The 13,850-nt window shown below is 38.5% G+C and overlaps 1 protein-coding gene across 4 annotated transcripts in view; it reads left to right on the forward strand.

Annotated features, from left to right (window-relative positions):
- The window catches only part of GREB1L (GREB1 like retinoic acid receptor coactivator), a 140,461-nt gene that overhangs the window by 41,934 nt on the left and 84,677 nt on the right, over positions 1-13,850 (forward strand). For all 4 annotated transcript variants that reach the window (XM_032795792.2, XM_032795793.2, XM_032795794.2 and 1 more), the window contains 5 exons: positions 564-698; positions 1,881-2,018; positions 2,384-2,503; positions 4,459-4,596; positions 6,316-6,501. In XM_032795792.2, the coding sequence (XP_032651683.1) occupies positions 564-698; positions 1,881-2,018; positions 2,384-2,503; positions 4,459-4,596; positions 6,316-6,501 (717 nt within the window). The remainder of the gene's footprint in view (positions 1-563; positions 699-1,880; positions 2,019-2,383; positions 2,504-4,458; positions 4,597-6,315; positions 6,502-13,850) is intronic.

Consider the following 13,850-nt stretch of genomic DNA (forward strand, 5'->3'; position numbering starts at 1 on the left):
TGCTGGTATTGCCTACATATTAATGGCTTGGATCAAATTCTTCAAGTTGAGTTTTGTTCTTAGATTAGTTCTTATTCATCTGTAGTATCCTTTCCTCACTTTGTTCATAGGGATCATGCTGCGAGAGATCTTGGATAGTACCTTCGTTAACTTGTACCCATTTTGTCCTCTTTACAGATGTTGGCACACATTTAGCCAAGCCAACCTGTAGTTTTATATGTTCATCAAATGTTTCTACATGTGTCATCAATTGCTGTATCTTCTTTTGTGACAGTCCATATAGTATCAGATCATCCAGATATATAAAATTATTATGTTTGCTCTTTGCTAATGTGATAAACAAAATTTCAATGCTCTGGCTTTCTCTATTGCTTTCATCTCTTGTTTTCACTCTCACTTTCTCTTTTTCTTGCTTTCTATCGTTGGATGAAAAACAGTATATAAGTTTAAGGTAGTAGTAGTTATTTGTAAGATGAGTCTGTATATGATGACTTCTCAGGGGTGTACGGATATGTCTATAGATATTTTCAAATAGTTATTTAATCAAACAATTTTTTTGTCAGACTCCTCAGTATTCAGTCCAGCAAAATCATCTTCTGCTGTTAATATAAGTGGAACTCAAGACCTATCCCGGAACAAGAACATAGTGAAACCACTGGCTTTGTCTGTGCAGCTTGTAGGAAAGACATTTGCCACAGGTAATAATATACTTTACAGAAAGCCAAGTGGGGTAATGAGCTGTCTGTCTAGTAATGGGTACATTTGTTATCCATACCCTCAAACTTGTGTGCACCACTTCAATACTCTGCGCATGCACATCTTGCACTGTCGTCGGTATCCCTACCCTGGATAGTGTCCTGGTTCTCAAACTTGACAATTTGGTCACTGTACTTTAAAGGGGACCAATTATTTCCCTGGCTGAGCTCCATAACACAGACAACAACCCCATGGAGTCAACCTTGCGTGACATGGCACCTTTAAATAGCTCTCAGTCAAAGAGGTAAGAATCCTAACCTGTCTACATGTTGTTCTCCATGGATGACTTATGTAGCCTCTTCAGAGATGTTTCATGAAATTTACCTTCCTTTTAAAGGAAGGCTAGTGTTAGTACTCTTTCATTGCTTGAATTGTGAATCCTTAATAACAATGGGATATCTAGACACCTCATTTGGATAATGAAATCAGTAATCAGGCATATAAACTAGATATTAATACTGGTTCCATATTTGAGAATTGCCAATTTTAAGACACTTGTGCAGGATTATGATGTCCTGTTGGGTGACTGTGGTTGAAGATTAGGACTCTGGAGGTAAAGTAAGGCCTCCTTTTATTGCAGAATTATATAACTTTAAATTGAATTGTTCCCACCTTCACTGCCCATTAATATGATGTAACTCTGTGGTAAACAGTCAAAAAATTATAGGCGTCAGAAGAAGAAATCTAAAATTTACCAAGCCAAATGTAAATCTCTCCATGCTGCCTATTGAAAAATTTGTATCACTCATCACTTTTAGCCTAAGAAGTGAGGTAAAAGATGTATAAAGAGGCCAGAGATCTCTAGAAGCTAAATTAATGGCAAACATATTTATCATTTTCAGTTTTCAATAAGGATGCTTCAAAATTCATACTAGATTTTATTGTTGTGTTTTTGGCTTTGTTTTGTTTCAGTCTCCTCCCCCTGTTCCCCCAAAATACAGAAGCCCTACTTAAAGATCAGAATTTTGCTGCCATGCCTGAGTTATTCTCCACTGGTTGCCCCAGGATTAAAGTTGACTCAGTCATCAATCTTGTTCTGTTCTTGCTTTACATTCTGAAATATGAGTTATTTTGTTTTAAAGATTGTCTAAAGCTGTTCTCTCTGTGTATTTTGTTGTATTCAGCTCCACTTACCCTGCGTAACAGCGATGTTGCAAACGGAAACAGTAGTGGAGGAAGAAATAATGTGTTGAGCTCCACATTCTCTCGGCCTATGCCTCACTCAACTTCCCCCAGCTCTGGCTGTTTTTCGATAGATCAAGGTAAAAGAAAACCTGTGTTTTTATTATTTTATTTTAAACTCTTTACTGCATATGCTGTTGAGCCTGAAAACTGTAGCTTTGTTTTCTTTTCCACTGTAGCTGTTTCCACAACTCTTCCCTTGAGATGTTGTGTGTTGCTGGCTTGAGTGTTAATGATTATGATACATACCTCATTATAGATACTAGTGTTTCTCAGATCAGAATGTGGCCTTATGTAAATTGAGAGTAACTCTAAACTCAGTAGAACTATGCCAACATAAAAACAATGTGAGGTCAAAATCCAGCCCAGAGTTTGTGTATCTGAATGTAAATGGAATGTGGGAAGAAGAGTATTTTGAATGATCTTTTCCTTTATTTCTTCGCAGCATCAATGTCTAGTTCTGGGCCACCAAAGAAACGACACCGGGGATGGTCTCCTGGGTCACCAGTCCCACCTCCTGGTTTAGTTGTACCTGTTCCTACAATTCGGCCTCTTACAAGAACAGGTAAAACTTTAATAATTATGTGAATTTTCATGACTAAAACTTCTGCTCATCCAACTCAGTGGCATGGTAGTGCTTCTATGAACTGTTGTGCAGGACATATAGTTACTTCTATTGAAAGTAATGACCTCAGGTCTCACTTGGGTGGGGTCTGGTTTTGCTAGGCACTATATAAACACGTGTGATGACATGGTCCCTGCCCCAGATAGCTTACAATCTAATTTAAAATGAACATGACAGTTAATGGGGAGCGGGAGAAGTGAGGATGAGGATAGTAGTAATACAAACACATGGTTAACCATGCATAACTCAGTGTTTCCAAAATTGTTTGTATGGGTGGGTGTACACATACACATACAGACACAAATATAAAAATAAATAGATGCAATTTCCATTGGCCCTCACCTTGAGATTGTAACTTCCCAGACTGGTAGAGCATGATGCGGATGCTCTGCTCCTGCACGGGAGGGAAGGTCTTACATAGTTTAATTTTGGCCACTCAGAACAAAATGGCATTAATGAAAATCCCAAGTCATCCTTAGCTCAAAGGATGATGACCACGATACAGGGCGTTGAAAGTGAGGGGATTGAAAATCCTTAGGACTCCATCAAGAACATGTAATGTTGGCATCCATATTGAGATAAGAGTTAGGGTTAAATAAAAAGGTATATTAACTACTTATATATTCTAATGTGGCAATTTAAAATACATAACTACTTACCACAATAATACTTTTCAGCTATAAGCAGTCAACGTGTTTTGCAAAGGAAAGTAAGTATCCTTTCCCCCCATTTTAGAGAAAGGGAGACAAGAAGTTAAGACTCCAATTTTTAGAACTGCCAATGATTTTTGGGTGCCTCAATTTCTGGGTCTTCAGTTTGGGATACCTTGGGCCTGACTTTCAGAAAGGTTGAACATCCACAGTGGTAGTCAGTTGGTGGAGGGCGGCTCTGCACCTCTGAAAGCATGGCCCTCTGTGTGTTTACATGGGCACTCAAAATCAGTAGCCATTTCTGAAGATCTTGTCTTAAATGACTTGCTGAAGGTAAGACAGAAAGTTACAACCCTGATCTCTTGACTCCCAGTCTCATACCCTCTCGCTCGATCACTCAGTCCTTTTGTGGTAACCGTGAAAACACTTTTAGTTTCAAAACACATGAGCAACATTTTTAAATTGTCATTTAAACATGGAAGTTTTCAAACCAGTTGCATGTGGTCAGAAGCCATCTTCTCTTTTGTTGTTGCCAGTTTACTTGCATAGATCTACTGCACGCCCATGTTGCATTTGTTCCCAGAGAGAAAGTTCTGAATTAAACAGACTTCTAGAAACCGATAAGTTCCCACAGTTAAAACAGTTGAATTTCTTTAACACCTTTCATCAGAGGATTGAAAAATTCATCATGAACAATTTAAGGAAGTCTCATAATATCTCTATGAAGTAGGTATTATACTGACCGATTATAATACTGAGGCACTGTGCTTTCTTTTCTTATTTTGAAAGCTGCTGTTGTTCCTTCATGACTGAAGTGTAGTTTTCATCTTTCTATAACTTCATAATGGTATAAAGTGGAATGCAAACAGCTTTGAGATTTTGGTCTACATATTGTAGGTCAAAAGTTAGTGAGGTCTCTTCCTTCTTTGTGCTGACAGGTAGCATTGAAAAGTGACCTTTGTGAACACTTTTCCTCGTACTTGGCTTTGTTACAAGATGCATATTCAAACCTGGATTTTTTTCTCCCTGAAACAATACAGTAGTTAGAAAAAAGTTTTATTTTAGTAGTGGGGCCAGGGAAGGATATTGGGTCTTAATTTAAATTATTTAAAACTGTAATAGGAAATGCAAAGGTATTTTGAATTTTATTGCAGTTAGTGATTTGCAAGAGTGTTGTTTGTTCATAGGGCCAAATCACAGTATGAGCCTTTTGGTAATGGAAGTTTTTCTTTCTTTATTTTATAGAGCCCCTTTTGTCAGTCCCAGTTCCTCAATCCATGTTAACTGGAATTTTACAGCCTCAACCCATCCCTGCAGGGGAGACTGTAATTGTTCCTGAAAACCTGCTGAATAACTCAGGAATCAGACCAGTGATTCTTATAGGTAAGCTTTACATTGTGATAAGCAACACTGTACCTCTTGAATAACTGCATGCTTCCCCTGGGATTTGAGGTTTTTTGAGGTAATGAAATTCACTTTTGTAATCAGCCCGTAAGTACAGCAGAAGGTGATTGTGTTTCATAAGACTTTCAGGAGCCTCTTCTGTTAACTGTGCAATATTTATGATAAGTTGGATGATTTTTGCCAAGACCTGACATACAAAAGGGTCCTGGCCAGATCAGATTAGACCCTAAATTGAGTTTTGTATAAACAAGCCTTTTACAAAATCTAAGAATAGATGTATTTCCTTGGAATTAAAACAACTTTCCAATTCAAACAGTTTTCCCAGACAAATAAACATTCCTCTACAGTGTTTACAACCAAACCTTATAGCCTTATGCTACTGCCTGAAACAGAGAAAGTGAAATTGATGTTGAACTGACCAATCAAAATGGACTAGCTTCCCCCTACCCCATGTCTACACTAGGAAAAATGGAAAAAGTAAGCAGCCAGCATGAATAATAAGATATAAATTAGAATGTTAAAATATTTCACCTGTATGAGGTGTGTTGTTAGTAATGTACTATGTGTAAGGACATTGCTGTTACATTAAAAATATGACTTTTAATTTGGAAATGTCCCTTTGAGGTGTGTTACTGCAAAATAATAATAATTAAAGACATTTTACTCAAATTGGTGATTTGTGTCACTATTTGAAGGGATATTTCCATCATTGTTCCATTCAGTGCAATATTACCCCTTTGTATAAAGCACCCTGCATATTAGGGAACCATATATACTCATATGACCTCTGGATTTAATTATCATAAATTAAGTAGTGGAAAATTGCTATAAGTCCTTAGTGACACAACTGCTCTTTTATACATGGTTCCACTCGAGTTAATGGGGCTAGCTACGCGTATAAAGATTGCAAGGTGAGGATTACAGTTAATTTGTATTTTTTTCTTTTATGGAAGTGCATCCTAGAGAAAGTCTAGGCCTTAGCATACAGTTCTATAATTTCCATAACTTCATTTCCTTATTAAAGATGAGGCTCCTGACAAGTTGGCAGTGCAGTTCTCAGGTGGGCCCAATGTTAGTGTCCCTGGGGAAGTGTCTTATTGGTAGTATAGTACCAGATGTACCAGGATTGAAAAATTTACATGAGAAAAGAGTAGTCTGTTTCTGTCTTGGTCATTCTTAACCTTACCAAAAAGATTCTATCATTAATTGATGTCTCTTAATTAAACCATTCATGAAAATAACACTTTTTATCTGCATTTAAATTTTAAGATGTTCCTCAGAACAGTACAACAGTGTCTGAAGCACATTTGTTCAATATGTGCTGCTTTTATCAGGTTAAGATTTCTGTACTGCAGTTCTGCAGATTTTGCACACTAAATTATTGGTAATATGAGCTTTATGCATTTGAAGGTCATGATAACAACTGAGCAGATTACTTAGTAATTATTTATTCAAAGACAAATATCAATCTTGGTGCTGGGCAGACCATCACAGTAACTTCTGGTAAATCGATATTGACATATATAGCATAATACACTATTGGCATACTTGATTTCTTCTGTAGATAGTAATAATGTCAGTTTGGTCACTGTCATCCCATCTTTTGCTAAGTAGCATTAAACAGAAGTTAGGGAACATAACTATTGCAAGATTTTGTATAATAGCTTGTTTTGAGTATTTTTATTGTTGTTTTTGAAGGTTATGGCACTTTACCCTATTTCTATGGCAATGTTGGTGATATTGTAGTAAGTCCCTTGCTGGTGAATTGCTACAAGATTCCACAGCTGGAGAACAAGGATTTGGATCTTTTGGGGTTGACTGGCGCTCAATTACTGAGTGTGGAGAACATGATTCTTTTAACAATACAGTATCTTGTCCGATTAGGTAAGCCATTTCTTATATTCATTCCAGTTTTTATTGTTTATGACTTTTTTCTTTTCTCCCTTCATCTCCAATATGTCCTACCTCCTGCTGGTAGCCAGTTTTCTGTCTATCTTGCAGTTGGAATAGAGGACTAGTCTCTATCTAGAGTCAATGCCAGTGCTATTTTGTAAATCTGCCTGAAAAGGAGGTGAATTTGAAGGGTGATATTGTTCTCTGTCCTCCCTGTGACCAAGGTCACCTTTGTGAAAATCAAATATCATTCTGCATTGCAAATATTTCATTTGCTTAAGGAATCAAACCTTCTGTTTTCGCAACCATTTCTAAGGGCTCCCAACCCTTTTTTCATTCAGAGTTTCATGACAGATGCTTCCAGATGCGTTGTCACCATTGTTTTGGGGACTGCAACATTTACATGAAAACTACCTCTGTTGTGCAAACTAAAACAAATTATTTAGTACACAACAAATTGTTGTTTTCTTGAATATATTTAATATGTGCTCTAGACAGAATTTAGGACAATTAAGTGAGTTGCAGATTTTCTAACCCTGTGTGGATAGACACTTTCCCTACACTAATGTAAAATGTAGTGACCATAAACGTAAGATATTAAAGGCATAGACAATAGAGTGGGCAAATGCTGTGTAAGCCTTCTCTCACAGCTGTGTCAGTCTTGACCTGCAGCTTCCCTTTCGTTTTAGTTGTGGGTCTCCCTTGAACAGAGACTGCCAATCACAGTGAGATGCATGGTGATTTTGTAATAGGGACACATGGCCTTTTCTACACTAGATAACTGTTTCCCCCAGCATGCATGTAACATGGCATGCATTCGCACACACTTACATTCACAGCGGTTTACAAGTGGTGATGATGCCATAATTGGGAGTAGACTTGTCTTGAGCAAATCTAGCAATTATATGGTTTGCTACTGTGCTGTCCTGTGCTGTTGCAGTACCATTATTAAGGCTACGGTTTTGTCATGGAGGTCGCGGAAGTCACAGATTCTGTGACTTCCAAAGATGTCCATGACTTCAGCCCTGGTGGCTGGAAACTGCAGGGTCCTGCCGCCTCCTGCAGTGGCAGGGAGCTGTAAAGTACCCCCGCTGCCTGATGCTGCAGGCCCCCAAACTCTCAGCTACCATGTGCAGCAAAGGTACTCCGCAGCTCCCAGCTGCTGCAGGTTGGGGGGAGGGGTACCCTGCAGCTCCCGGTCCACGGCAGTGGGGCCAGGGGACCCTGGAAGCTCCCCACTGCAGTGGTGGCAGGGGGACTCCCACAGCAGCTGCCCAGTCCCTTCCCATTTTGTCATGGACATTTTTAGTAAAAGTCACAGACAGGTCACGGGCAATAAAGAAAAATTCACTGAAACCTGTGACCTGTCTGTGACTTTTACTAAAAATATCCATGACAAAATCTTAGCCTTAACTATTATGAATGGGAAGCTCGCATAATAGCCCCAACAGCACATATAATCCTCTCACTATTGTCCAACAGTGCACCAGTCACTGCATAGGTGGCCTGTCTGCTTTCCTTCTGCTCTATACGGGCTATTAGTTTTCATTGTCCACTCACTATTTGGTTGAAGCTGTCATGGGCTTTCCCTTTTTGAGCTATATGCTTTTATGTTGATCCACTGTCCCAATACCCCTCAGGGATTAGCATCTGCAATATCTAGCACACCCTGCTAGAAAACAAACTTAATTCCAAATCTTTTTCTCCTATATGGATAAGAACTTTGGAAAATGCAGCATAATGCCTTGTGATCTCAGAAAGGACTCAGTAAATTGACTCGAGAAAATTCTCTTAGTTTTTTCATGGGAAAGGTTCTTTTATTCCCTGCCAAAACTTTACAATTCTTTGTGTATGTATTGTTAGATGAAGTTTGAGGATTTTCTGGGAGGTACCAGGTTGTTGGTTTTGGTTCTGGTGGGTTTTTTTTATTTTTTAAATCCTGCTCTACCTTTTCCCAGACTGGGAGTCTACAGCCGCTCTCTCTACCCCCATGAGACACCTGCCATATATGCTCTTTGGATCCTATGTAAGAAATTGTATCATTGCTGAGGCACCCACACTTTGGCTGCCAGGGATGCCACTTGGAACCACATCCTAGGATTGACTCTGCTTTAAAATGTGTTTTAGAAAATAACATACAATTGAAACATTAATTCCTGTCTTTTTTTTATTCCTTTAGTTATGAGAAACAAAAATTATGTAATTGGTTTATACCTATTCTTTGGAGCTTATGCAGTTTCGCTTTGTTAGCTCATGAGTTTAAAAAAAAAATCTGTCCTATAGTCATCCTCATTATCTCTGTTTTGTTAGAGTACACATGCGTATATGTACAACTCTGGCAAAACATTATGACTGCCGCCAAATAATTATCTCTGCACCTTGCATCTGAAGAAGTGGGTTTTTTACCCACGAAAGCTGATGCCCAAATAAATCTGTTAGTCTTTATGTGCCACCGGACTTCTTGTTTTTTTTAATCTCTACATGTTTTTCTCTTGATTTGGAAAACTTGTACTCAAGCACTGGTTAAAGTTCATTCATGTTACATTATGAGTTCTCTCTTATTGTTTGTGTACAGGAGGGAATAAAAAGGCAGTTGCACAGATGTTTCTCCCAATGACTTATGATATAGGGCATCGATCAGCTAGTAATTTTAACTTTACAGGCCCAATCCTGCAAACACATGCATAAGAAACTTTTCTTGACTAGTTCCATTGACTTCCAGGGAGACAAAGGACTAAAATGATGTGGAAGTTGCAGATCAAGACTGATACAACTAAGAGGGGAAGTTAAAATAGTACTTGACTTCAGTGAAACTACTCACCTGAGTAAAGATACTCAAGTGCATTAATGTTTACAAGACCACATCCTATATAGATAATAGGCCATTTTATAAGTAATAAATGATCTAACTCACCATTGGGAAATTTACAGAAAGCTGGATTAGTATTCTTTATGGACCAGGATGGTCTTCCATTGTGGTTGATTTATTTGTAAAGGTGTTTTACTGGCTATCAGAAAATCTTTTGTATTGCATTGTGAAGCCAGATGGCGCACACAATGCTTTGGGGAACAAGCCTCTTCCTGGGGCTTCTTTGCTTATCCAAAAATCTAGTAGAAAAAGAGAATCTTTCCATGGATGTTTCGAACCATCTTATAGAGCTTGATAGAAAATTCTCTCACTGCTATACAGTTCTACAGGATGCTGGAAAAAGACTATTGTTTTCCATTAAATTATGAATACTTTTAACATAATTTTCTTATAGCTCTACTGGATGCTTCTCTTTTAAGTTCTGTAGGATTTTCCCTTTCTTGATGTCAGGAATTAATGATAAGGGAAATTTTGGACCACTGGTAAAATCTTTTTTTACTGGATCCTAGAAAAGTGTCCTAACTGAGAATGTTCATTGTTTCATCTAGAGCAAATTGATTTCAAAGGAGTAAGAAGCAGAGAGGTCTGGGAAGTAGATAGAAGAATGTCACATCCAGAGACTGCCTTAGTTTTATTGGCCTTGTTATTGATACAGAACGTTTTTTGCACAGTTCTACTCCGAATCTTGATAGATTTCTGATCACACTGCCACTTCTTATTCTTACAATAATTACCCAGGATCCATGATCTGGAGCTTCACAGATTCTAAGGTCAGAAAAAACCATTGTGATCATCTAGTCTGACTTCTTCTATAGCACAGTCCATAGAACTTCCCCAGAATAATTCCCAGAGCATATCTTTTAGAGTCTACTTGATAAGTTGTTCCAAAGGTTAATTAAGAACATAAGAATGGCCATACTGCGTCAGACCAAACGTCTATCTAGCCCAGTATCCTGTCTTCTGACCGTGGCCAATGCCAGGTGCCCCAGACAGAATGAACAGAACAGGTAATTATCAAGTAATCCATCCCTGGTCACCCATTTCAAGTTTCTAGCAAACAGAGGCTAGGGACACCATCCCTGCCCATCCTGGCTAATATCCATTGATAGACCTATCTCCTCCATGAATGTATCTAATTCTTTTTTGAACCCTGTTATAGTCTTGCCTTCACAACATCCTCTGGCAAGGAGTTCCACAGATGACTGTAAGTTGTGTGAAAAAATACTATTTTTTGTTTGTTTTAAACCTGCTACCTATTCATTGCATTTGGTGACCCCTAGTTCTTGTATTATGAGAAGGAGTAAATAACACTTCCTTATTTACTTTCTCCACACCAGTCATGATTCTATAGACTTCTATCATATCCTCACTTACTCGTCTCTTTTCCAAGATAAGTCCCAGTCTTATTAATCTCTCCTCATATGGCAGCGATTCCATACCCCTAATCATTTGTGTTGCCCTTTTCTGAACCTTTTCCAATTCCAATATATCTTTTTTGAGATGGGGCAACCACATCTGCATGCAGTATTCATGATGTGGGTGTACTATGGATTTCTACAGAGGCAATACATTTTCTGTCTTATCTATCCCTTTCTTAATGATTCGCAACATTCTGTTAGCTTTTTTGACTGTCGCAGCACACTGAGTTGGTGTTTTCAGAGAACTATCCACAGTGACTCTAAGATCTCTTTCTTGAGTGGTAAGAGCTAATTTAGAACCCACCATTTTATATGTATAGTTGGGATTATGTTTTCCAATGTGCATTACTTTGCATTTATCAACATTGAATTTCATCTGCCATTTTGTTGCCCAGTTACCCAGTTTTGAAAGAGCCTTTTGTAACTCTTCACAGTCTGCCTGAGTCTTAACTGACTTGAGTAGTTTTGTATCATCTGCAGATTTTGCCACTTCACTGCTTACCCTTTTTTCCAGATCATTTATGGATATGTTGTTAAAAATTTACACCTTATTTCCGTCTGAATTTGTCTAGCTTCAACGTCCAGCCATTGAATTATGTTGTACCTGACTGTTACAAAGTTCTCCTCTAAACTTTCTCTTTGTTAAGCTAAACAGATTGAGCTCCCTGAGTCTGTCACTATAAGGTATGCTTTCTAATCCTTTAATCATTGTGGCTCTTCTCTGAACCTGCTCCAATTTGTCAACATCCTTCTTGAAGTGTAGACACCAGAACTGAACACGCTATTCCAGCAGCAGTTGCACTAGTACCAAATAAAGAAGTAAAATAACCTCTCTTGTGTTTAGTACTCCTGGTGTTTTTCATAGTCAGTAACTTGGCGGGCATGCGTTACTTGGATCAGCCCAGGGACACTGTCTTAGCATTTTTGATGTCATTAGCAAAAAGAGAGCGAGTGTCTTCTGTGGTTTTGTTTAGGTTCCGGTTCCTCTTTACTGATGCTTGGGGTGATTTATGATTCATTACCTTGGTGCAGATGGTGTAGCTGTTACTTTGGCAGGTTGCCATCTAACATTCTCTCTTAATAGCACTGGTGGGTAATTGTTTGGCATTCTTGTCATAAAATTTCTTCTGTTCCAGTAACTTTTCTATTATTACTTCAGAATAATTGCCTTTGGCTCATGAAACTTGTTAGGCATTGTCACTATGTTTTTTGCCCGATTGCCTATGAATCTCTCTGAACAGGGGACCCAAACAAAGTATTGTGAGTTGTGTGGTAATATGCTGTGGCCCTCTGGAATCCTCAGGGTTTTTTTAATCAAGTTATTTGCTCTTTATGCTGATTTTTCTCTTAGCCCATTTGACTGTGCATAGGAAGGGCTTTATATAATATGTCTGAACTGATACCGCAAAGAGTATTGCAAAACTGAGCTATTTGTGGTTGTGGGTCAGTTTCCATTGTTGATTCATTTATAGAAAAATGAAGACATTTACAGTGAGTTGTTGTTGTTGTATTGCACAGTATAGCAATATCTCATTTTTTTAAAAAAAAGAGCAGTAATCCGTGAATAAGTTGTAATCTTTCCAGACCAAAAGTGATCAGGAAACCTGTGTGGTTTCAGTGGTTCCTTTGCATTCTTTTTGCAGTATTTATTACAGATTTCACATTTGGATACCTTGTCTTTGATGGCAGCATTCATGGGTGACAAGTGTGAGGCATCTTGAGCTCTTTTATTACACCATAGAATACCCAGATGGGCACTGTGGGTTATACTTATTTACTATTTCCAACCTCATGTTTTGTGGTATTATGATACAATGCCCTTTGAACAGAATCTCATCATATGTATCAATTTAATCTCTTTAGTCCCAGTAAAGTGTGTGTGTGTGTGTGTGTGTGTGTGTTTTAAATTCTAGGAGATACCTGGCTTTTATTTGCTGGCCACCTGTTTAGAATTATTCTGTCAAGCTGTTTCATTGAATTATTTTGTGTTTCTCAGCTGTGCTTGCCAAACTTTCAGAAATTGGTAGCACCTGAATCAATTCACTTCAAACCCTTCTTCCTGCTGCTCCCTGCTTTCTTCAGTTACAGGCGCTCTTGAAAGCATGTCCACATTAAGAAACTCCTTACGAAATTTGAATTTCACAGTTAATGAAACTTTAAAAATGCATGTTATTGTTTTCTGAAGTTTAAATGGTGCTTTGCACAGTGGTTTCTGTACTGAAGGTTCCAATGTCTCATCTGTTTTTACCTTGACAATTTTCTGTGCACAAACATATTCATGAAGATGTTCACAACCAAAATCGATATCTAACATTTGTTTTTCCATCTGATCATAGTTCTGTTGAATATTGATTAGTGCTTTGGAAGCCTGTGCCACTAGATTATCACCATGAAGAAATATGGCCTAGAGCAGGGGTTCTCAAACGGGGGGTCGGAATCCCTCAGGGAGTCGTGAGGTTATTATATGGGGGGGTCATGAGCTATCAGCCTGCATTCCAAACCCTGCTTTGCATCCAGCATTTATAATAGTGTTAAATATATAAAAAAGTGTTTTTAATTTATAAGGAGGGGGTTCACTCAGAGGTTTGCTGTGTGAAAGGGGGTCACCAGTACGAAAGTTTGAGAACCACGAGCCTAGAGACCATGTGATCATACATCAGTTAATCTTTGTTAATAAACTAATATTTCCACATTGGTGTCTCCTTGACAATGTATTTAATTCTGAAAAGTTTTTCTCTTAGGGTACATCTACACTACGGGATTATTCCGATTTTACATAAACCGGTTTTATAAAACAGATTGTATAAAGTCAAGTGCATGCGGCCACACTAAGCACATGAATTCGGCGGTGTGCGTCCATGGTCCGAGGCTAGTGTCGATTTCCGGAGTGTTGCACTGTGGGTAGCTATTCCATAGCTATCCCATAGTTCCTGCAGTCTCCCCCACCCCTTAGAATTCTCGGTTGAGAGCCCAGTGGCTGATGGGGCAAAAATCATTGTCGCGGGTGGTTCTGGGTAAATGTCGTCAGTCATTCCTTCCTCCGGGAAAGCAAC

The sequence above is a fragment of the Chelonoidis abingdonii genome, chromosome 2 (genome assembly GCF_003597395.2).
Source record: "Chelonoidis abingdonii isolate Lonesome George chromosome 2, CheloAbing_2.0, whole genome shotgun sequence".
Classification (NCBI taxonomy): domain Eukaryota; kingdom Metazoa; phylum Chordata; order Testudines; family Testudinidae; genus Chelonoidis; species Chelonoidis abingdonii.